Source organism: Fukomys damarensis, unplaced genomic scaffold, assembly GCF_012274545.1.
Source record: "Fukomys damarensis isolate Sample0158 unplaced genomic scaffold, DMR_v1.0_HiC HiC_scaffold_36, whole genome shotgun sequence".
Taxonomy (NCBI): domain Eukaryota; kingdom Metazoa; phylum Chordata; class Mammalia; order Rodentia; family Bathyergidae; genus Fukomys; species Fukomys damarensis.
The window spans coordinates 46,409,730-46,432,732 of NW_022900948.1; the positions used below are offsets into that span (position 1 = coordinate 46,409,730).

At 52.2% G+C, this 23,003-nt stretch overlaps 1 protein-coding gene across 7 annotated transcripts in view; it reads right to left on the minus strand.

Moving 5' to 3' along the window:
* Positions 1–23,003, minus strand: part of Ak8 (adenylate kinase 8) — a 110,787-nt gene that overhangs the window by 38,776 nt on the left and 49,008 nt on the right. For all 7 annotated transcript variants that reach the window (XR_004515417.1, XM_010627408.2, XM_010627409.2 and 4 more), the window contains one exon: positions 15,973–16,114. Coding sequence is in view for 6 of the 7 variants with exons in the window: in XM_010627408.2 (XP_010625710.1) it covers positions 15,973–16,114 (142 nt within the window). In the remaining variant the exon portion in view is untranslated. The remainder of the gene's footprint in view (positions 1–15,972; positions 16,115–23,003) is intronic.

Genomic DNA, 23,003 nt, shown 5'->3' on the forward strand with positions numbered 1-23,003 from the left:
TCTCCCGCTCCACGAATCTCCCGGCCTGGCAGGTCCCCTGCACGCGGCCCCTTTCCTGGGCCCTGAGTCCATGCTCCAGAGAGAAATGGAGGTGCGACACAGGAGTCCCGGGTAGAAGCTCTGCCTGGGCAGTGTGGGGCGCGGCCCTGTCGGGGCAGAGGGGCTGAGTCTGCAGACATCTCCATGCCGGCACAGAGGCAGTGCCCGAGCTTTCTCATAAAAAGCAAAGCTGCACTTGTATTTGTGGAAGACTTTCCTTAAAAGTTTTCTATATTAAAAATGGCAGTGATATTTAGGAAGGCAGCCGTGTGCCGCCTGCATCCAGCAGAGGCCTGAGCTTCGGCTGCTGGGGCCAGGTTCAGCAGTTCAGCGCTTTATTTATGCCTCCAAGGAAGATGGAAATTGAAGTCCACTCTGACGTCTCCCAGTGTCTCCTCCGGGCAAAGAAAAACAAACACGATTTCCCCACATCGTCTCTGCGGCTCCGAGCTCCCGCCTGTCTCTGGGAAATGAATTTAAGGTAACAGCCGGCCCAGTGTAGCTCGTGCCCCAAATGGGGGCATGTCCACCTGAGCTCGACTCAAATGCCAACTACCCCGGGCTCCCTCTGTTAAAGGGCACCTGCAGATTGCTTCTGTGCTCCAGGTTCCGGGCTGTCTGTCTTCCCTGAGGTCTTATTCACCAATGGCGACCCATTCTGGCTGGACACAATTCGCTGAGTCCCTAATGAGCTCGGAATCCGGAGGGAACAGGGAATTGAGATGAACCGTGAATCTTACAGGGGCATCAGGAGGAGGAAGTTGCTCCTCTTTCTCTCTGAGTGACACATTTACCCCTAGAAGTGTGAAAAAGAATATACAGGACCGACAAAGGGACCCAGGGGGCCTTTCCTAGACCTCTCAGAGATGGCCAGAAGTCAGACCAGCACTGCAGGCAGCCTGGGCACCGAGCCGAAAGCTCTTAGAGAAAAATGTTAAATGGTAAGTGAGGAAATAACCCGCTACCTGAGCCTGTTCTTAGCTAACAAAGTTCTCAAGAAAGTACCACCCCCCACACACACACACCCGTTACGTGCTATGTGCCTGTCTCACCCTCCTCAAGACTGAATTCCTGCTAGGGCAGGAGGCTCTCCCCAAAGCCCGAGGTACCTGCAACTCTGCAGGGCCCCTCTCCCAGGCCTCAGCTGCCCTCGGGGACCGCAGAGCTGAGGCCCAGTGGCCTGGCTATCTGTGTCTGGGACACACAAGTATTTCACTTCTCAGAATGACCCTGAACCTGCAGGCAGATAGCACAAAGGTAATCGACATTTTTGATGTCGTTGCTTCCAAAGTAATTGCTCTTCTGCTCTCCGAGACAGACAACAAACCTAGTAACAGACTGTCATAAACTAAGTTTTAACCCAGGAAAAAAGCAGCGCAACCTTCTGCATTTGCTCAAAATCTTCCCCACCAGACTTTTTCTTACACAAACATTGGAAATAAGAGGTAAAATGTCAACAGTCCCTAGGCAGGGAAATAATGGGAGCTCATTCATTTTTCCACTCCAGTTCTTATTTACTGAAAGACTAAAACGCTGCAACTCCAGGGGCTGTGAGGGACGGCTCCTCACCACCACGACTGGCCGAGATCCAGGGCTCCAGGGCTCCAGGCCTTGGGGTACATCTTCCTCCGGAACTCCTGGCCAGGTGACCCAGGTGCGCCTCCCGTTGGCCAGTGAGCTCAGGTAGTGGTGGCCACCCTGGAGCACACCAAGCTTGCCACTGTTCTGTCGCTGAGCACGGGGCCCAGGAAGATGGCTCCGCTGCTTGGGGAGATGGACCAGGTGCTTGGCTTGGGCACCCCCCGGGGGACGCAAAGTGGCAGAGCTTGAAGAGAGGCAGGCGGGTCACAGGCGTGAGGACAGCAGCTTGGCGGGTGGCTGAGCTTTAATGTCTTCTAAAGTGTGCCTGGACCCAGGCATGGCATGACCGAGGATGCAGTTAGGACAGCTTCAGTCCCACCTGGGACAAGGCAGTAGAGCTCCCTGCAGCAGGGGCTGCAGACCCAGTTCTGAAGCTACGGCTAGGAAAGGATTCCCTTTCAAGGCAGTTTGTGAAGGCCCCACCCCAACCTCTTCCCTTCCCAGGCTCCTCCAGAGGACAGCCCGAGGCCCAGGAGCCCAGAAATCATTCAGGCAGCCAATCCGTAGGAGCCCACAGAACCCAGCCAGCCCTACCCACCTGCCCTCTGCCTGACACCCATCCTGGCCCACACGAAGCAGAATGGCAACGCCCCCTCCTCGGTCTGAGTGTCACCGTGTCCTGTCTGCCATCAAGAGTCTTTAAGTCTTAGCAAACAACAGGAGATAGGGGATGAAAAGTACACAGTTTTAGAAGATCGGTTTCGAGGCCTCCTTCACCTGCGTGCCAGGCAGCACGAGGACCACCGGCCGACCCAGCAGCACGGGGTCTTTGTCTCTTGGCCCCTCCAGTCACTGGGAGAATAGGAGATGCCTTTTTCTCTTCTGTGGCCCTAAACCAGCCCGGAGGGAAGCAGACCACCCAGGGGGCCCACGGCCCACAGAACCTTGCCATTTTGGTATTTTGGAGAGGATTCAGTCTGACCTGACTTTAGAAACTCCACGGAGAGGTGCGGAGACCTCAGACCTTAGGGATAAATATCGTGACCACCTTATCCTCCTCTGGTGTCCTAGCTGCTACTGTCCCTGCTTTCTGGCTGAGGACACCGAGGCACACTGATAAGCAGATCCAAGATGACGAGCTCAGATGCTGACCCACATCCCTTATTCCGCGGCCTCCGGCGCCACCAGATGGGCCAGGCCCCTGCCGGAAGCTGAGGCGCTCACTCTTGTTTTGTCGGATACCATTATCTGAGTGATACAGTGCATTTGCAACCCACAAAGCCCGCCCCAACATCTCCCCAGCAAACACACCCACCAGGCTGGCAAGCAGTGGGGGAAAGGCGGCTGAGGTAGGATCCCATGGATGGTTGAGGAAACTGAGGCTCCAACAGATTTCCTAGTGCACCTGGCCGGGAAAGCAGGGCTGTCGGAAACAGGCAGGGAACTCTTGAAAGGTCGGGGGTAGACAGGATGGGGTGCCAGAGAGAGAGGACCCCAGAAGAGGCAAGACCCCAACACAAGCCACAGCTTCACGTCCCCCCTGCACCCCGGACACGAGGGTGGAGCCACGGTCACTGCCTCCAAAGTCGTCCACCTGAAGTCCTCCGCTCAGCTGGACTCCGGCCTTCTGAGTCACCGCAGTTTACGCAACAAAAGCAAACAGCGTGGGGACCGCTGTGGACAGCTCTGCGCAGGGCAGGCGGTGGCGAGGAAGCAGGCCTTCAGAAAACTGCTTCCAGAAGTGGAAGGCACTGCGGGCACAGTCAGTGATATGTATTCCGGCCCATGTCTGGTAAACTCTCGGATGGCCGCAGCGAGCCAGGGTCGCTCGGGTTCTATTAGCTCAATTAATGAGGAGTAAGATAAGGCTAACACCCCGCTCGGCGGCGGCTCAGGCCCAGAGCTGCAGTAATGGAGTTATTAACCTCCGCCAGCCACTGCATTTCGCGGCTGATTCCAACTCCATTTCCTAGTTCAGGCCTCCATTAATGGGCTGTTTATTATCCCTAATCCACAGAAGGATCAGCTGCAGAAGTATGAGAGCTTCTGGAAGGACCAAGAGGTAATGAGAGAGGGGGGTGCTGAATGCGCAAAAAGATCCTCTCTGTTTTGCATTTTAATTCTTCTCTGGTCCTACTACTGTCCTCTGAAGAAATTTAAACATCCTTCCCACTTTGTTTCCTTGGGTTTTTATTTTTGGGTTTTTGAGACGGGATCACTGTGCAGCCCAGGTTGACCTCGAATTTATGATGATCCTCCTGCCTCAGCCTCCTGAGTGCTGGGATTACAGGCATGAGCCACCACACCCAGATTTTACATCCTTCTCACTTTGGAACAATTAGAAACGGCAAAGTCACTATCCAAATGATTCATTGTGTTGTCCTCAATAGAAATTGTCATATGGAAACAAAGAGTAGCAGGCTTTTAAAAATCTAATTACAGTGCTCTGGAATGTAAACCATATCCCCAATTCAGGTTTTAATGCACCACAGCATCCCAGCGTTTAAAATTTAACATACTGGGACCAAGAAACCAAACCAGCGCGTGGCAGAAGAGTTTTCTCAACATCATTGACACGTCCACATCAGGGCTGCCAGGTGGCTCTGAGCCCCCTTGGTACACGTGTGACGGTCCCTCGGGTGGCCTGGGACAGTCATGCATGTGTCTCTGGTGTGCCAGCCTGGTGGAAATGTGATAAATGTCCTGCTGAAGAGTTTCAAGTTTGCTGGAGCCCGACAGGGTCCTCAACTGAAGGTGTGGCTCCGACTGCTTCAGGTGGTTCTGCCTGTGTCCAGGGCACCTTCCCAGCTCCACCCCGCACAGACCCTGAAAGGTCTCGTGTGGATAAGGACGGCCAGCCATGTGTAATTCGTGTGTGTGGGGGCAGTTAAATAGCAATAAGCTACATGTAGCAGGCAGGACAAGCGGACCTCCCGATGGTCTCGGGCCACCGCCGCCTCGTGTGGTGGAGCAGGGATCCCAGCACATGGAACCAGTCACACGAAGTGCATCTGTGCTTACTGACGGTGGGGGGGCCTGCAGTGCGCCTGCCTGACGGTGTACGTGTGTGCCGTTCCACGGGAAGAGGAGAGAAGATGATGTGACTTCCACACTGGGGCCCTCAGCCGAGCAGGAGCCAGCCAGATCCCAGTGCCCCCGGATGGGGGCTCCGTCCAAGGACAAACCCCGCACACAGTCCGCATGGTCCCTTCCTCTCAGGAGCCCAGCCGGAATCTAGATCACACGCGTTTGACAAATTAGGAACCAAAGCTGAACGAAGCCTTTTCAAGCAGGCAGCAGGGAGGAGTGCCAGCCCAGTGTCGAGGGACAGAGGGACAGTTCACAGAGCTGGGCTCCTCCAGGGCCCATTCCCTGGGCAAACCTGTGCAGCGGGCTGGTGACATCGGTGTTGCCCCGGCCCTGCTTTTCAGGACAGGGGAGGAGGCAGACCAAGGCCAGGGAAGAGGTGTCCTTGCTGGACTGGACGAGACCCAGGGACTGGGTGGGGGCTGGCTTCAGAGAAACAAAGGAGGATGGGGGAAGAGAGGTGCAGGGGAGAGAGGGAGGGGAGAGGAGGACGAGACAGGTGTGCTCGTCCGCACCAGAGGTTGCCTGGCCAGCCTCTGCCTGGGATGGGTGTCGTGTGCGGAGCCACCAGGGTCCCGGCCCCAGGAGCTGACAAGGAGGCTACAGAGCCCTTGCTTGGAGGAATGGGCTGCCCTGGGTGTGGTATGGGCCTCACGTCCTCCCCGCCGACGAGGAGACCCAACTGCACAACAAGAGCCCCTTCCTGCCTGCCCAGGGACAAGTGAGTCCTCTGGGTCCCCGGATGCCCATAGGTGCTCGACAGTTCACTCAAACAACAATAATCACACATTCAAACCCCACCGCGCCCCGTGAGGCCCAGACAGCATCCCCCCAGAACATCCTGGGTTGCAGGGAGCTCTGGGAAAGCAGTTCCCGGGGCGGGAACTGAGGGCCTCCATGCAGGTCCAATGGACTAGAGAGAGGTGCTGAAGAGAAGAACACTAATAAAATCCCGGCTAGTGGTCTGTAAACGCCACCGCCTCCCACCCACCTAGGGACACCCCTTTTCCTCCTAACTCAGGATTTGAGGAGGGGATGGGGGTGGAGGGGAGGGCCCAGGACGCAGAGACCCAGTTCTATCTAGGCCACAAACCGCCCACATCAGTCAGAATCCTCTATTCCCCCTCTCTGCAGTAAACATCAATTTTAAGAGGAAATAATGCGCTGCGAACATGTGGCATGAAATGAATTATTTCATAGCCAGGCAGAGGGCAGGGTGCAGCGCAAAGCCTTGGCTACTTCTTTGTTTCCTTCTCTCTTTTCTTTTGCTCCCCCACTATGATTATCGCATTTTTTAACCAACTTTATAACCCATCTCACTTGTTCACAGATAACTTTTTCTCCCTCCTTTCGACACATCAATTACGGGGTTCCTTTCTCTCGCCGCGTCGGGGTGGAACTGAGGGACTCATGCAGCTCGGCGGAATATAACTTAGTGTTACGTGGCACAGGTTTATGAAGCAGGGCCTGACAGAGCCCTGAATCTGAACACTCCTCATTTATTAGCTCTAAGGAGAGATTTATATTTGGCAAGGAGACAGTAACTTTGCTTTCTGATAAGCCAAAGAACGTCTATTTTTGTGCCCAAAGCACAGAATACCTTGCCCTTCCTCAATAACTCTATTTACTACTGTGAATATATTTTAATAATAAAATTGATATATATGTAAATTTATTTTAATCTAATTTCATCGAACCCTCCTAAAAAAAGGGCCTTTGGAGATTGTTTTTCGTATCTGAATTATAGGTTTTCTGTTCATATCCCCAGATTGATTTCGAGGCTATGATTCCTGTCACGCTTTCTTCCTGGTGTCAAACCCGCGATACGGCGGCAGGAGTGTTTTATAACTGGCATCATGAACCAAACCAGAATTACGGTCCCGGGATTCACCCGGGGCTGGGCAGGGTCGCTTTAGAGATTTCTCTTTCTTGGCCTGAATCTGGATGTGAAGGTTTATGGCTGAAATTACTTTCGGAGTTAATCATCAGAATGCTTAATTGACAGCTAAGGTGGTAGAAATGGAAGAGACAGAACCTGAAAGAAAGGAGGAAAATCGGCCCTCCGTGGAAGTACAGAGCACGGCTAAACAGCCACAGTCGATCACATCTTCACTGTAAATAAACATCTTTTTATAATTTCCTGCCTGTCTTCTGCGCAGTGGTCAAATAAATTAAATTGGCATTATTTACATAGTCGTTAGCAGGTAGTTTTTGCTCTGTGGTGGATGGAGACGGATTTGCTTGCAAACCTGTCCTAAATCAAGGCAGTGCCTGAAGTTACTTCCCTGCATGCTGTGCACCTCTGTGTCCTCCCAGTGTCAGGGTCCAGGAATAAAACAGTCATCACAGTCAGAACCCAGCCCTGATCCCTCCTCCAAGGGCCAATGACACCCACCGATTCCTTCTCTAAAGGGGCCGCTCAGAGCTCCCCAGCCAGCAGACAAGAAGTTGGCACTGCATTCAGCAGTTGCTGAGTCTGTCCCTGCTCTAGGAGAGATGGGGTGAAGTGGTCCCTGGCTGCATCTCTACAGGTGATGAGGGGACCATCGGTGGTATCTGTTGCTCAGGCATTTCTGTCTCCCCTCGGGGAGCCCTCTCTCTAGTCCAACCCCAGGGATTTCATGGAAAGTTGAGAATCCTATAGTGGGAGGCAGAACAACGCCCCCTCCACCACTGCCACCAAGTTGGGGAGCCCTCCTACTTCCCAAGAGTCAATCATGGGTTATTGTACAGGGGACTCCTCAGATGACAGCAGGGGGAGGCCTTTGGTATGGTGAGATTCCGCCAGATCAGCTGGGCGGGTCGGATCTAATTACAGGAGCCCCTAAGATCTAAGAAGCTTCCCAGCTCTGCTCAGAGGCTGGTCTTCGTACAGAGGAAGGCTCCAGGTGTCACAGCCTTGCAGGCTTGGAGACGGAGGGGGAGCCACGGACCCAGGAGTGTGGCCTCCTCTAGGAAGTGGGAAGGGCAGGATGCTCACAGCCCCACAGTCCATCTACCCCAAGGCCAGAAAGACCATGAGTGTCGTTCGAAGCCACCAGGTTTGTGGTCATTTATTATGGCAGCTGGAGGAAACTAATAGAGCAACTTTCTCTGTTGAAACACATACTAGGCCTATGCAAAGCCAAGTGATTTGCACAACAGTTACACTTTGGATACAGATGTTACCTAGAAAGGGAAGGAAAAGGTGCGGGGGGAGTTACTCCAAGAAATGTAAGGATACTGTAGATGAAAATTTGATACGGTCAAGGCAGGTTAGAGGTGCGGGCCCAGGACGTAGCTCAGCAGGAGAGCACTTAGCTAATATGCACAAGGCCCTGGGTTTGATCCCCGATACTGCACATAATTAATTAATTAAGAGAGAACAAGCTTATGATATAATACATCAAAGAAACAATGATGGGATTCCTTAAAAGGAAGTAAGAAGAAACCTGGCCAAGTTTCAAGAAAAGACCCAAAAGGGAAATAAAAATAGTACAGAAATGAAAACTCAAAGCAAAAGAAATAAAGAGAACAAAGTAATCAAAGTGTTCATGGACAGACTTGAAAAATACAACATAAAAGGAAAAGATGAACTCTATTAGTGAAAAAAAACCAGAACTGTGAAAAACAGATGCTGAATACCCAATATACACAGGATTGGCTTTCCTAAAGAGGACAATTGACCAAAGGAACTAGAAGAGTATTAATACATCTATGAGAAGAAAAGGCTCCCCAAATGGTATAAGTGAAAAGGATTAATAAGGTCCCAAGCAAACGACAACAACAAAGGAGAGAACCAGCGTGGTGGTACACACCTGTAACCCCCGGGAGGCTGAGGCAGGAGGATCGCTGTGAGTTCGAGACCAGACTGGGCTACATACTGAGTTCCAGAACAGTCTGAATTTCATAGTGAGACCCTGTCTCAAACCACCCCCCAAAAAAGAGAGAGAGAGCGAGAACCAAGACTGAGGTTATGATATGGCCTGGAGAGAGAGATCCTATGAGCATCCAGACAAAAGAAGCACACTGTCTACAATGGACAATAATTCTCACTGGCCTCAAGCCCCAGATGTGAGGCTGTGAAGAAATGACTTAGGGTACCCCGCGTGCGCGCGCGCGCGCGTGTGTGTGTGTGTGTGTGTGTGTAGGGTGGGTGTGATCAAAGATTTCTCTGCCAGGTGTGTGTGTGTGTGTGTGTGTGTGTGTGTGTGTGTGTAGGGTGGGTGTGATCAAAGATTTCTCTGCCAGGTGTGTGTGTGTGTGTGTAGGGTGGGTGCGATCAACGATTTCTCTGCCAGGTGTTGTTTGCAAGTGAAGATAACAGAGAACCAGTCTCAAATAAGCAAGAACCCGGGAAGTTCAGTATTTGTGTACTCCCGATGAAGGTGACTCAAAGACATCATGCATTCAAATGAAAGAGCAGTCGAAATTAATAAACAGAGAGCTTGAATTATGTAAACAGCTGGTATTGAAATCGTAATCCAGCTCAGGAGGGAGTGAAAATTTCATAAGTACAATCATTATAGCAAAAGGCAGAATATAAATTATTATAGTTCCGGGAAGAAAAGCTTAATCAACGCAGAATGAAAACAATAATCTGTGTGTAATAGACGGGCAAAAAAAAAAAAAAAGAAAAAAAAGCCATGATGACTCTGTCGCTACTCTGCCAACACTGGGAATGGAGAGCCAACGGGGGCGAGGGTGAAATGTATGGGGATTGGTTTTTTCTCTCATCTTCCGTGTGAAGGAGTCGAGTTATTCTGCTATATTTCAGGATGGGAAAATGGAAAAAATGCGGGTTTAATCCAGTCATGCTGGAGCAATTAGTGGGACTGGAAACAGATCGTCTTCTAAAGCGTTGCAGGGGTGGGTGCAGCAGGGGGAAAGTCAGTAGGAGTAACAAGAGTCAAAGAAAACACACACGCCTTAAAGAAAAGGTGGGAAACAAAGGAAACTGTAATAAGGCATAAAATAAAGCAATCAGAGCAGCAGTCACAGGAAAGACATTCTAACGGGATACACAGAACTCTCAGACTCAGTTTCACTCTGTGCACAGGAAAGAAGTTGTTTATGGGATCCACCCAGGCACCCAGGGCTTCCAAATTGCTCCTGAGTTGTGTCATTGATGAAAAATAAGGGAAGCAAAAGCAGTTGAAAGTAAAATTGAGGAAAAGATCGGAGTTTGAATTGCTGGTGAGAAGGGCTTATCTTGGAACATACAGCAGCTTTTGTTTCTTCCCAGAATTCCACGGGGAAGTGTGAGAAAGGAGTGCAGGGGAGCTGGCCCACCGGGACGGAGAGCACCGGGCTGGTGGCCAGCAGCGATCCGCGGAGTGCACCTCAGAATACCAAATCCAGGCTGTGGGGGTGGGCACTGGGGATGGACCCAGGCAGAAGGCTCAGGACGGCCCGCCGGGAACTGTGGCTTCAACAGGAAGGCTAACAGGAACTTGCCAGAGAAGTCCTGGCTCCTTCTACACGTGCCAGGTGAGCCATTAACAATCCCAGGCTGGCCTTGAACTTGAGGTGATCCTCCTGCCTCAGCTTCCCAAATGCTGGGATTATAGGCATGTGCCACCAACGCCCCAGCAAGGATTGACTCTTGAGAGAGGACAAAGTACAGCCTCTTTGGACCCAGGAATATCAGGCATAGGTGGGAGACCGCGCCTATGCCCAAAGCAAGGGCACGGGGTAAACATGCCTGCCACATGCGCAGCGAGGGCTGCCAGTGCTGCTTACCCTTCCCAATGACCCTGAGTGCCGTGAAGCCCCTGCCCTTCGGCAGGAGGTTGTGGGTCCCTGCTGGGAATTCAGGGGCACAGAAAGAAGCCCCTGCAGCTTCCCAGAGCTCACCCTGCTGTGAGAACGGGTGGGCTGTTAAACCCTCTTTTAATTTAAGAAGGGGAGCGTGAGCTGGAGAGAGGGCGAGGGAGAGGAGGGAAGGGGTGGCTTAGAAAGTACGAAGGTGCGTATGGATCTGCAACAGCTGCCCATGACGCATGTCATCCTCGTGTCCTGCAGACGTGGACGGATCAGAATTGAAAAGCAACACAATAAAATGCTTCTGTCAGAAAGAAAATGTGAGAACCAGCTGGAGGACATGGCACGTCAAACCAAGAAAGCACAAGTGATGATTAAAAATACTGTGAATGTTGAACATTTAAAAATTGTTGCAGGAAAAGATATCGAGCCATGAATGCCCTCAGAATACCCTCCTGCTGCAAACGCACTTTTGTCCTTCTTGCGACTTTCCGAAGCTGTTCTGCACATCCTCTTTTGTGTCTTCAGTTGCGCTCTCGTGGCTGCCTCGAACTGACCTGATTCAAAATGTTTCCCTTTCACAGTCACCGTGACTTTGGGAAAAGCCAGATGTCAGTAAGGTGGATGAGGACAGCCTCGTGTTTTTACAGGCCTGCCTTTCCGCCGGGTGGTGCCTGGCAGCGACAATCACCACAGTTTTGATGGCATCAGGTAAAGACACTCAGGAAAGAGGACTTTCCAGAACCGCTTCAGAAAACGCCAAGAAAAGAGGGGTGAGTGTGTTGAAGAGGAGGAGAAGATTCTGACGAGGACTGTGGCAGTGTGTCTTACTGCAATAAGTACTTCAGCACTTTTACATTCTGATCACTCCTCCTATATACAAAAAAGAGGAAAAGATGTGTATGGGAAACAGGGACTCTGACTCAGAAGGGAGCCAGCGGGAGTCCTCTGATTCCAGTAAAGATGAGTCCTAGGACATCGGCCGTGCTGCAAGCCCAGAGAAAAACCAGCCGGGACGACAGCGTAATGGGAGTCACCAGGACAGCCTGGAATGGGGTGCTACGGAACACGGTGGGGGGACTTTGAGGAACACTGTTCTGAGAGGCCCCAGGATGCGGAGATGTTAACAAACAGAGACAAAGCAAACGAGGCCAGTGAAAGGCGATCCTTAACTTCAGAAAAAGTGACAAGCTTGAAAAGACAACAAACGAAAAGCTAACTCCTTCCTTCTAGGTGAGGCAGTTCCTTTAACGGAGCTTTTCTGCAGGACACAGCTCTATGTTCAAGGGTCACTGGCTAGAACTTAGCAGTGTGGTCCCACGAATCTACTACGAAGACCGGAAATAGCCTCTGATTTTCATACAACGATGTACTTCTCGGCAAATGGAGGTTTTGTTTCAGAGGAGGAAGGGGAGATTGATGTCGAATAAGGAGCCTAGAAACACACTGCACATCCAATACATGGAAAATAACGCGTTTTAAATCTAAAGTTACAATATAATTAATACACTGTATATTAGTTCAAATGTATCTTCTGTATCTTTCATGTACTAAATAACATAGCACCAAAACATAAAGCGAAAACCACAGGAAACACAGTAAAAGCTAACAAAAACGTAATATTAACAGGAAGTTAACAAATTGTTTAGTCCCCCACAGGTCTAGATGACCATCACCAATAACAACAACAAAAAGGAGGTAAGGATATAGAAGATCTAAATGATAAAATTAATGTTTGAGCCGGGCATGGGGGCACACGCCTGTCACCCCAGCACTTGGGAGGCTGAGGCAGGAGGAACGCTGTGAGTTTGAGACCAGCCTAGGCTACACAGTGAATTCCAGGTCAGCCTCAACTACACAGTGAGACCCTATCTCAAAAAAACAAAAACAGGGCCGGGGATTTAGCTCAGCAGTTCGGTGGTCTGCCTTGCAAGTGCAGGACCTGAGTTCAATCCCCAGTACCAAAAACAAAAAAAACAAAATGAAAACAAAAGCAAACAAACAAAAAGCAAATAAAAAATTAATGTTTGACCTAATACGTTTAATTATATAACTTAAAATGCAAAATACATGGTATTTTCAAGCACTTATTGAACAACTACCCACAGAAGAAAACTTTCAAAAATTTCAAAGTTGTACATACATAAATTCTCCATATTTTGTATTGAAAGGAGAAAACTAATCATAAAACTTGAAATAGTAACAACAAAATGCCAATGACTTGGAAATTTGTGAACTCTCCTAAACAACTCTCAAATGTAAGCAAATTAAACCATACCCTCAAAAAATAAAAACATTATGCATGAACACTATGAGATATGGCTACAGCTGTAAGCCTTGACCATTTTACTACCAAACAAGGAATACAGAAAATAAGGGAATTATCCATTTTGCTCATGCTTTGAGGAAAAGAACAAAATAAACCCAACACAAAAAGATATCATTAAAATTAATGAAAATGAAATATAGGGAAAACAGTAGAACTGATAAATCCAGTTGCATAAAGAGAAATTAAAATAGAACAAATACCACAAATAAGATAAAATGGTTAACAAGCTACCACTCCGCCAAAGTGCCAGCTCCAAGGAACTGGCACTGCTGAGGTGTTAAGTCTTCCAGATCAGAACAAAAACCTACGAAATTATCACACTGCATCAAAAGGCCGAAAAATTCAAAAAAATCCCTAAATAAAAATACAGCCAATACACCCCAGCAGGGTATTACTTTCCTACATGCTACCACAGGCTTAATTGCATAAAAATATCCTCCAAATACTCATTTATTATCTGGAAGTTTCTGGAAGCCAGAGATCTGGCGTGGGTCTAGCTGGGCTGAGGCCAATGTGTCGGCCAGGGGTGGGGTTCCCACCTGGCTTCCTGCTGGAAGATGGGTGCCCCATCTGTGGGCCAACACCCCTGTGTCGAGTCCTTTTTGGGCTCAGAATCTCTCTGACTTCATCTTCTGCCCCCTCTGCTTTAAGGGGGGGCACCCAGCGAGCAGGACGAATTGTACCGTAAGGTCAATGGCTGTAAACCGCATGACATCTGCCAAATCCCTTTTGCTGTATAACTTGACATTCAGAAGCCTGATGGTGGGGGTGAAGGTCATAAAGGTCAAATACTATCTTCTATAGAGAGTTAGTATTGAAAGAATAATATTGAGAGCCAAAGTCATTCTAAAGGGAAAAAAAGGCTATTAGAAAGCCTATTAACATAGCTCGTTACAGCGATATGACACAAGAGAAAAAATTCCCTTAAAAAAAAGCCTTTATAAGATTCAACACTTAAATTTTAAATTTGGATGTTTTAAATCCATGGAGCTGTGTTTGTTTTGTTTGTTTGTTTTTGTACCGGGGATCAAACTCGGGACCTTGTGCTTATAAGGCAAGTGGAGGAACCATTGAGCTAAATCCCCAGCCCCTGTATTTGTTTAACTTTATTAAAAACGTGTGTCCCCTGTGCGCCCCGTTCATCATGGAACAATTCACAATAGCTAGAACCAGCCCTGGTGCCCACAACAGATGACTGGTATAAAAAATGTGGTCTCTCTACACATCACAGTACTATTCAGCCATAAAGAACAGGTTTTTGTCGTTTGCAGGAAAATGGATGGATCTGGTGGTCATGTTGAATGAAACAAGCCAGGTTCAGAATGACCGATGCCGACGGTTCTCCTTAATATGTGGAATTGAAAAAGATGATTCCAAAAAGCACTGTAGTAAGAGGATACGGTTATCAGACAAGAGGAAAGGAATAGGAGGAGGGGTAAGGGCATAAGGGCAGGGATCAGGAGGGACGGAAATGATTAAAATATATACACACTGAAACCCCCTCCAAAAGAAAGATGTAAAATTAGAGGGAGGGCGTAGCAATGGAGTTGGTGAGGGACAAAATGACTAAGGTGTGTTTTTCGATGTGCCAATCTGCCGCAATGAAACCTGTTCATCTGTGAAACCAATGTGTACTAACAGAAAAGATGAGAACGCGTGTGCAGTCCTCTCACCAGCAGCTAAGGTGCAGGAAAAGCAGCAGCACAGGACATCTCTCCGGGTCAGGCCCCAGCACCAGTCCAGCGTGGCTGTGCTGCAAACACTGCCCGACCGGCACAAGAGTGAAAGGAGGGGGTTTTGATACTGAGAAGGGGTGAGAGGGTCAATACGTGCAGGTGGCCTGACTGTCCACCCCAACGAGCCAGGAGAGAGACACAGGCAGAGCTCTAGAAGGAGCCTGGATACAAGATAAATAAACAAAACTCACTCCTCCTGTTCTCCCGGAAACTCCATGCAGAAAATAAAATGGATGAAACTATCTCACTGTAGTATCATCGCGAGAAACAACCCCAAGGAAGCACTGACCATTTCACTAGTGAGGAGAGACAGGTACTGCCAGGCCAGATCGCCCCAGATCAAGTCGCAGATCGAAGGTGATTCCATTACAAGTCCCGTGGCAGTGCCCCCTCATATGTCACAGAAGTACCACCGTGCTCGCCGGGCACAATGAGCATACAAAATAGGTCATAAAGAAGGGGGACGGGGAGCTTGTCTGTCATCTGTTGCAATAAGGTGTGTGCGACAGACTGACACACCTCCACAGGGTGGCGCCACCGCAGAAGGAGACCGCTGGAAAGCAACAGAAAGCTCCGAAATGGACCCAGGTATTTTGAGAGTCTGGACGCACACACGGACGAGGCCAGCCCAGAGGAAACCGGAACCCGGGCCCGCAGCCTTCAGCATCTGCCAGGGAAGCCAAGCCAGTGCCTGCAGCCGTCCAGCCGCAGTCAGGGTAGGTCAAGCAGAGAAGGCAAAACACATTCCCTTTTCCACTCCGCAGGATGCCTAGCTTTCCCAAGCCGAGAGCCTCCCGCCAGGGCGGCCCCGAGCGGAGGCCTCACCTCTTTCTCACCAGAACGCTTCCGGCTCCTCCGCCTGCCCGCCCTGCATCTCTGCTTCACCTTTAGTTCAGGGTGGTGGCCTCCCACCTTGCTATGCAAGCCTTTGCTCAGGCAGGTCTCTCTCTACGCTACTTTAGCGTTACGTTGCCCTCAAGTGTGAACCAGTGCAGGGAGGACAGAATAGTCAACAATACTCAACACGATTTGGGAACCAGCGTTAACCATTTGTGGGGAAAAGGTGACTCCTACTCTCCAACCACACCAAAGTAAATACCAGCTACTTCAAAGACTGAGGTGCGAAAACACACAACTGCGACGATGGGCGGATATTAGCTGATCGGCACAGGGACCCACAGGGGAGGCGAGACTGTTGGGCATTCATGGTCGCTTTAAGGAGGAGGGAGTTCGGGTCCAGCCAGGAGCACTAGAGCCCAGATTTGAACCCAGGCCTGGCTCCCGGAGCACAGGGCAAACGAGGTCGGTGGGTGGGAATGGAGCCTGAGGATGAGCTTGCTTCGGGAACCCTGCAAGCCTCTTGTAAAAGGACAGCCGTCCAGGGCACCCTGTCAGCTGTGTCGTTGGCGGGAGGGTACCCAGGGGTGGCCAGGGCGCGCTCTGCTGGGGCCAGCTCACCTGTTGGGACTGTAGCCCAGGCTGGCCAGCATGTGGGCCTGGTCCAGGTCTTGCGGGAAGCCGTGCAGCACCCAACCTCTCTGCACGCAGTCTGGCTGGTCCAGGCGGCCCTTGAGCACCTTCACGATGACGTTGTCAGGGACTGTGGGGGAGAGGAAGCGTGAGTGTCCCGCTGGCTGGCACGCGGGCTTCCTACTCGTCCTGCACCAGACTGAGCTGCCAGTGGAGCCATGGGGGCCACCCGGACGGGGCCATGGGTACCCACGTCCCATGCGAGAGAAATCCAGTTTCCTGAGAGAGAAACACGCTGGGTGACCTTCAGCAGCAGCTCCGCCCACCTCAGTCTGCTCTGCAGCTCTAAGGCGGCGTGAGGGGCTCTCTGGGTCGCAGCACTGATCCTGCCCCACAGCTCACCCCAGTCAACCCCAAGGCCCCGCCTCGTCAGGGTCAGGGTCCACAGTCGCCCGCTGGCCGGACGTTCCGGTTTTCCTCAGATGGGATCGAGCGGGTGCCCCCCAACCCTACGTCTCCCCTCCTTGATCTCTAGAACCGAGTCTCCTAGGAATCACAGCTCCCCTTAGAACCGGAGCCTGACACAGGGAGGGAGATATTGAGAAGCCTTTTGTTTACATTCCCGCGCTGACATTTTCCTGAAACCCACACCTCTCTTCCCGAGCTCATTAAATATCTCATGTTGCTAATGTACTGCGTCCCAGCGATTTGCACTGCATTTCCTGCGCTTTGCACTCATTTTCCCAGAAACACTTGGTAAATATTGCCGCTGTTCGCTGTGGCCCCAGGGGCGGTGATCCAGCGGTTGTTCTGGAAGCTTCTGCAAGGTTCTCCTCCTCCCGGCCACCGTGGGTCTGTCTGGTGGTCCTAATGCACACATGTGAAGGCTCTGAACCCCCAGGGTGACGGGGTGAGATTTGACAAAACTCACTTCCAGCTGCTTCCCAGTGCCATGAGGCGCTGTGCACTGCCTTGATCTCTAAGAACCACAGGTTTATTCTAAATTCTCTGCATCTCCATGCACTTCCTCTTTCTTGTGTCTTTCAACCCTTTCTTCCTAGTCCCTAGGAAGGGCAGAAGAGGGACCCTGCTTTGACGAGAACACCCGGCTATCCAGCACGAATGAGTTGGCAGGGCTGATCCCAACCCTTCCTCTGCTCAATGCCCGCTGTGGCTCCCTAGCGCTTCCAGGAGAAAGAGCAGTCACCTCCCCAAGGCCAACGGGGCTGGCAAGAGCTGTCCCTGCTTCCCTGCTGGGTGGACCTCCCAGCATGGACAAGCCCCTGGACCCGCCCCTGGCTGCCCGGGAAGGCTCCCTCCCCAAAATTAAGGCCTGCTGAGGACTGCACCTTCACTCCCTGTCCTGCACTTGTTATCAACATTCTGGGTGTGTCTTTGGTCAACGCCTGAACAGTGGGTTCCATGAAGGCAAAGGGCCAGGTCTTCTCCGTCTTTCACAGGGCCTGGCACCCAGCGGATGCGGAACAGACAGACAGGAGGCTTCTCTTCTCAGCTAACCAAATACGTGAAAACCAATGCCACAGAACCTGTGGTAGAGCGGGGAGGCCTGGGCTCAGGGCGCTCACGGCGATGCCTCAGATCAGGCCTGCCAGCACCAGGGAGGCAAGACGCCTGGCTGCCAGCCAGCCTGGGGCCGAGGAAGCTGAAGATAAATCAAAGCTAGATGAGGAGTGATTTAGAAACCCTGCCCTAGGTCTCTGGGGATAATTCATTCATTTCAGGACTGTAAACCAGAGGCCCTGCCCCAACTGTCTGTACTGCCACCTCAGGGCAGAGGTCCAGGGAGGAGCCAGCCACACCAGCCTTCTCCAGGCCATCCAAGACTCTTAAAGCCCAGCCGTCCCTCTGAGCGGCAGCCCCTGCATGTAGGGGCACATTTGGCTTTTTCCACGAGGCCCTGTGAGGGGCAACAGAACCTCAGGACTCTCGGCCGCTGGTTTGGCTGCACCTTGGAGGTAGTTGCAGGTGGATCCAGCAGCTGTGACCTTTGACCCAGGAAGCTCATTTCCAAGCATGTGCAACTACGAGGCGGTGGCCCAGATGGGCAAACACGTCTGTGTCGGGTTGTCTCTGCCAGCGACACCTGGATCGTGGGCAGAATGGATGACAAAGGCGCATGGCTTGAAGTAGGGATGGCCCCTCCTCCCAAGGAGACCCACGAAGGCTCTCAGAACCGGGAGCAGGTAAACAGGGGTGCACAGCAGGCCTTCCTCAGACAGCAGAGGCCCAGGCGCCCAGGTGTCAGATCCGTTCCCGCTGCATATGAAGCACAGGGTACTTCGGGAGGCACGGAGACTCGATTCAGCAAGGCTTGGGGCTGCAGAGGCGCCGGGACGCAGCTCTAGACCCACACCCAGTGAGCAGCTGCCTTCCGGAGGCAGGGAGACACAGACTCGCGACTTTATGTCACGCCCCAGTCGGTTCACTGACTGCCTGTCTTCCAGACCCTTCCTGTGAAGGCGGGGATCTCGGTAGGGCTTTCCGCACCCAGCGCGGTGGGTCCAGACCCTTCCTGCCGGGGGAGCAGAAAAGGAGCCCAGAGAAGCCGAGCTGGCGGCTGGGGGCATCAGCGGGTTTCAGAGGCCACGGGGGCAGCTGTGCCTGGGGACTACGCTCCGTCCACAGCCCACGGCTTCTCTGAGCAGAGCTGCCCACTGCTGTGCTCCACTGCGGGTCTAAGGCCCCTCCTAATGTGTCCATTCACCCTGGAGCGGCTCTGTGGGAGGGCCAAAGCCTCTCACCATTAAGTCAGACGCCTCAGGCTGACAGCTAACATCTTACCCTTCTCTGGAACGCCTCTTCGGGGTGTCAACCCTGAGTCCAGCGAGGTGCGAGGTGTGAGCATCCTGTTATTTCAAGAGGCCACAACACATGTTTTTTTTTTTGCTCAAGGTCAACCATGAAAGATTGGCAAAGTCTGCAAATTGACCCTGAGATTTGAAATCTCAGTGTGCTGATTCCCTGCCAGGCCCTGAGTGCTTAGCTTGGGGCTGGTGGGAGTGGTCATCGCAGGCAGGTGGGAGCCCCCAGCCCCTGCCCCTCCACACCCTCCCGTGCACCCTCCTGTCCTGAAGGCCCAGGCCTCACACCAAGCTTCCTCCTGCACCTCAGTTCTTCAGCTTGGGTCAGGACAGAGCACCAAGCAGGGCTGACCCCCCACCAACTCCCAGGCCGATGGCGGCCTTGTGCCTGTCATCGGCCACCACGTCCAGCTCAGGCACTGGGAGGGTGGGAGCCAGGGCTGCGGACAGAGCACCCAGGCTGCTTGAGAATTCGCACCAGAAGCCCCACAGGCTGCCACCTGCTGTCCACACCACTGCGAGGCCCCCAGGGACCCTCGCATCCTGCCCATTCCTTACATCCCTGGCCTGGATCTGGGTTGGGACCCGAGGACAGGAAGGTCCCTAAGTTTCTGGGGGCATCTTGGGAAGGAAGGACAGAGTACAGAGAAAAGAAAGGGCTCCCCGCTGGCACGTGAGGTGATGACTCTAACCCTACTCGAAACCTGCGGCGAATCAGAAAGAGGGGAGCAGCTCCCATGCACCCTCACCGCCTATTCACCCCAGCCCTCCCAAGTGCACTGTGCACCCACCTGCACACAGCCTCGCGCACACACTACACACTCGTGCAGCTACCTACACACACGCGTCACACCCCACACGCCAAGCACAGCCTCCCGTCACTGACACACCCACACCTCCCATCACGGTGGTCACCAAGCCCAAGGTGACGTCAGGTGCCCAGAAGCTGCTAGAACCCGCCTCTTCCCAGCACTGGCCTGGGCTCCCACTGTCCCTGAGGACTGGAGGTCTGGTCTGGGTCCTTAGAAAGGGACCAGGACCAGAGAGAAGAGAAGACTGCTTTCATTTTTATTTTCATTTCCATTTCATGTATCCTGATGTTTGAAGGAAAAGTGACCACATGCTCCCACCCCCAAATCTCTCCCCCAGAATGCCGGAAGCCTTGTCCTGGACCCTTTGGGGGTAAGGCTTGGTATCACTGCAATGCAGTGAAAGCTAAATTAATGACTTCTGGGAGATCATCGTTCTCTGGATGGTGCTGGCTCCTGGCACTGAGCCTGTAACCCTGCCCATGGCTGTAACCAGAAATCCTGCAAATCTGACAAGGACCTGGCCAGGTGTTGTAGCAATGCTGTCTGTTTATTATGCACTGCCACCTGCTGGCAAGTTATGGGTCCTGCACCTCAAGTGAGCCTTTCTAAGGCTACAAGGAACATTATTTTTTTGGTACCAGGGATGGAACTCCAGCCCCTGCCCTTGTGAGGTAGGCCGTGAAACCACTGAACTAAATCCCCAGCCCTCACAAGGAACATTTTTTTAAAAACCTGTAATGGGTTTTCCTAGATACAAGATTAAACAGATGTTTCTAAGGCTTCCTTAGGTTCTGAAAGGCTACATTCTAACTTCTATGTTGCTTAATGAGAACATCTGAAGTTGCCTGAAAGACACCTGTGTTAGAGAATAACAATGTTTTAATATTGGTTTTTCTCAAGTCCAAAAGTGCTTTAGCACCAGCTCCTGGCAATTACTGGGCCATCGAGCACACCCCCTCCTCTGCCAGGTCTACTCAGGCCAGAAGCCAAAGCAAGACCAGCAGCTCCCACGTGTGCCTGGGTGAGGGCGTTTCCGTGTGACACTGTCTATTGATTGCTAGGGCTGAACTCTGGCGTCGCACATGCTAGTCAGGCGCTCTGCTGCTGAGCCCTTACCCTAACTCTTAACCAGGTTTTAGATGAGGAAAAAAAATCACTCAAAAATAGGCACCCTTCTGCTAGGTATGGTGGTGCACCCCTGTCATCCCAGCACTCAGAAGGCTGAGGCAGGAGGATTGCCATGAATTTGAGGCCAGCCTGGGCTACATAGTGAGACCCTGTCTCAAAAACAAAACACACACACACACACACACACACACACACACACACCACTCTTCTATAAATAACTGGTATTTCACTTAGCAAATTAGTAAAGCTTAATAAAAATGTTAGCCACACTGTATCTAATGACTTGATACATACTCTTATTCCTACGGAAGCGAGGTATCCAGGGGATGGGGTCAGCCCGACCACGTGTGAACTGATTATCTGAAAGGGTGGCATATTGGACGCCTGCTGCAGACCAAGCTAAAGTGGGCTCCATGAGTGAATGTGGGCTCCATGCAGCTTTATTTCTCCCACATCTCAGAGGCACCGAGGAGAAAGTCAGGACCTGGCAAAGCAGGAAAGGAGGCCCTGAGCCTGGGGTCACTGGATGAGAAGACGAGGTGAGCGTGGCGACAGTCCCACCTGCCACAGCGTGCACCATGAGCCAGCCTCTGTCTAAGCCCAGGTTTATTCTGATGCAACTCTTAAATCACATACTCGTCAGAGCAATCCTGGGAGTGATGCATCGATAGCACCCCATTTTATAGATGGGGAAATGAGGCCCAGAAACAGGAGCCAGGTGGGAGAGCTTGGACTTCAGTCTGGCCACACCGGCTCTACAGTGGCTGAAGCTCTGTGCTCTGTCCCCTCTCCACCTTGTAGGAGGAGGACACTGCAGTGGTGACACCAAGGGCCTCCCTGCTCTTCGTGTGGAGCCTGCCGGTGGGGAGCCCTTTACCTCCCAACTGGAGGTAGGTTTCCCCTATGGAGAAGGACAGGACAGGACTGGGTCCTCAGGTGGCTGCAGAAGTCACCAAGTGGTCCAGCTCCTGAGGGTTCTAACGGTGTGCTCTGCCTCCCAGGCAGGGGATGGAGCGTGTGCAGAGCAAGTGCGTACTCAGCTCAAGCCCAGCCTGCTGGGTGGGCCACACACAGCCACAACCTCTTGCTACCTTTCCCTGAGTCAGGGCTGGCCTCACCAACCCGCTCAGTGAGTAGAATCAGGCAGAAGGGCATTCTGGGACTGCTTACCCCTCTCACCCCAACCACCACTGCCCTTGGATGCCCTGCAGCGCTCACCGTTCCAGGGAAAGCCAGCCATCATGGAGGAAGCTGCCATGCCATGAGGAAGCCCAACCAGCACTGCAGAGGCTGTGGGGAGATGCCGGGCCAGCCCAGCTGGATTAAGCTTCATCCCAGAAACCAAGCTGAGACTGAGGAATCTGCTGGGCTCCCCAGGCCCAGCAGACACAATGTGGGGAAGGAACCCAGAAGTAGTGGACCCTCTGTTGGAACACACAGGCAGGGCCTGGATGGGCCAGCCCAGCTTCTCACTGGTCTCAGCCATGCCAACTGAGCCCAAGCCAGCACAGAGCGGGGTCAAACCTTCCTTGCCTGGTCCTCCTGAAATCCTCACCCACTAAAGCAGGAGCATAATGAACCAGTGGCCGTTTTCTGCCATTCAGTTGTGCAGCAGCTTGTTACGCCGGGCACAGAGTATGGCAAACCCAGAGACCAGGTTTCCAAAGCAGGGGGTTGACACAGGAAGAGAACAAGAGATCCAAAATGTCCACGTAGGAACTACATGTATCCAATAGGCCTTGCCATCACAGCCATTCCAACTGCTGCCAGGATGCCGTCAGATTAATCATGACAGTAAATAATCAGCACTTGCTTGTTGGTGAAACACTAGGCGCGAGCGCTTAACGTCTTATAGACACGCTCCCATCGCACACACACGATGTGAGTCTGAAACTGCGACAGGAGCCCGAATCTCGGAGGACACCAGTGGCTGCCCAAGGACACAGCAGCATTCGAACGGGAACCAGGTGAGCAGGGGCTCATCTACGTGGAAACGAAGGCAGCAGAGGGCACAGAGGAAGGGGAAGTTCTCCTTCTGTGCCCAAGGATGCCCAGCAGGGAGGACGAGACAGGAGTGTCCCTCTTCCATGCTGGGGAAGCTCTTCCTTCATCCCCACCCTCTCCGTGTCCCTCTGCCCACCCTGCCAATCACCTTGTCTCTGCCCATTGTCCCCTGTCGCCTGTTGCCCCGCACGGCCCCCTTGTCACTTGGAGCAGCAAGACAGAAGCAAAGCTGCGAGCTGTGGCCCTCGAGCGC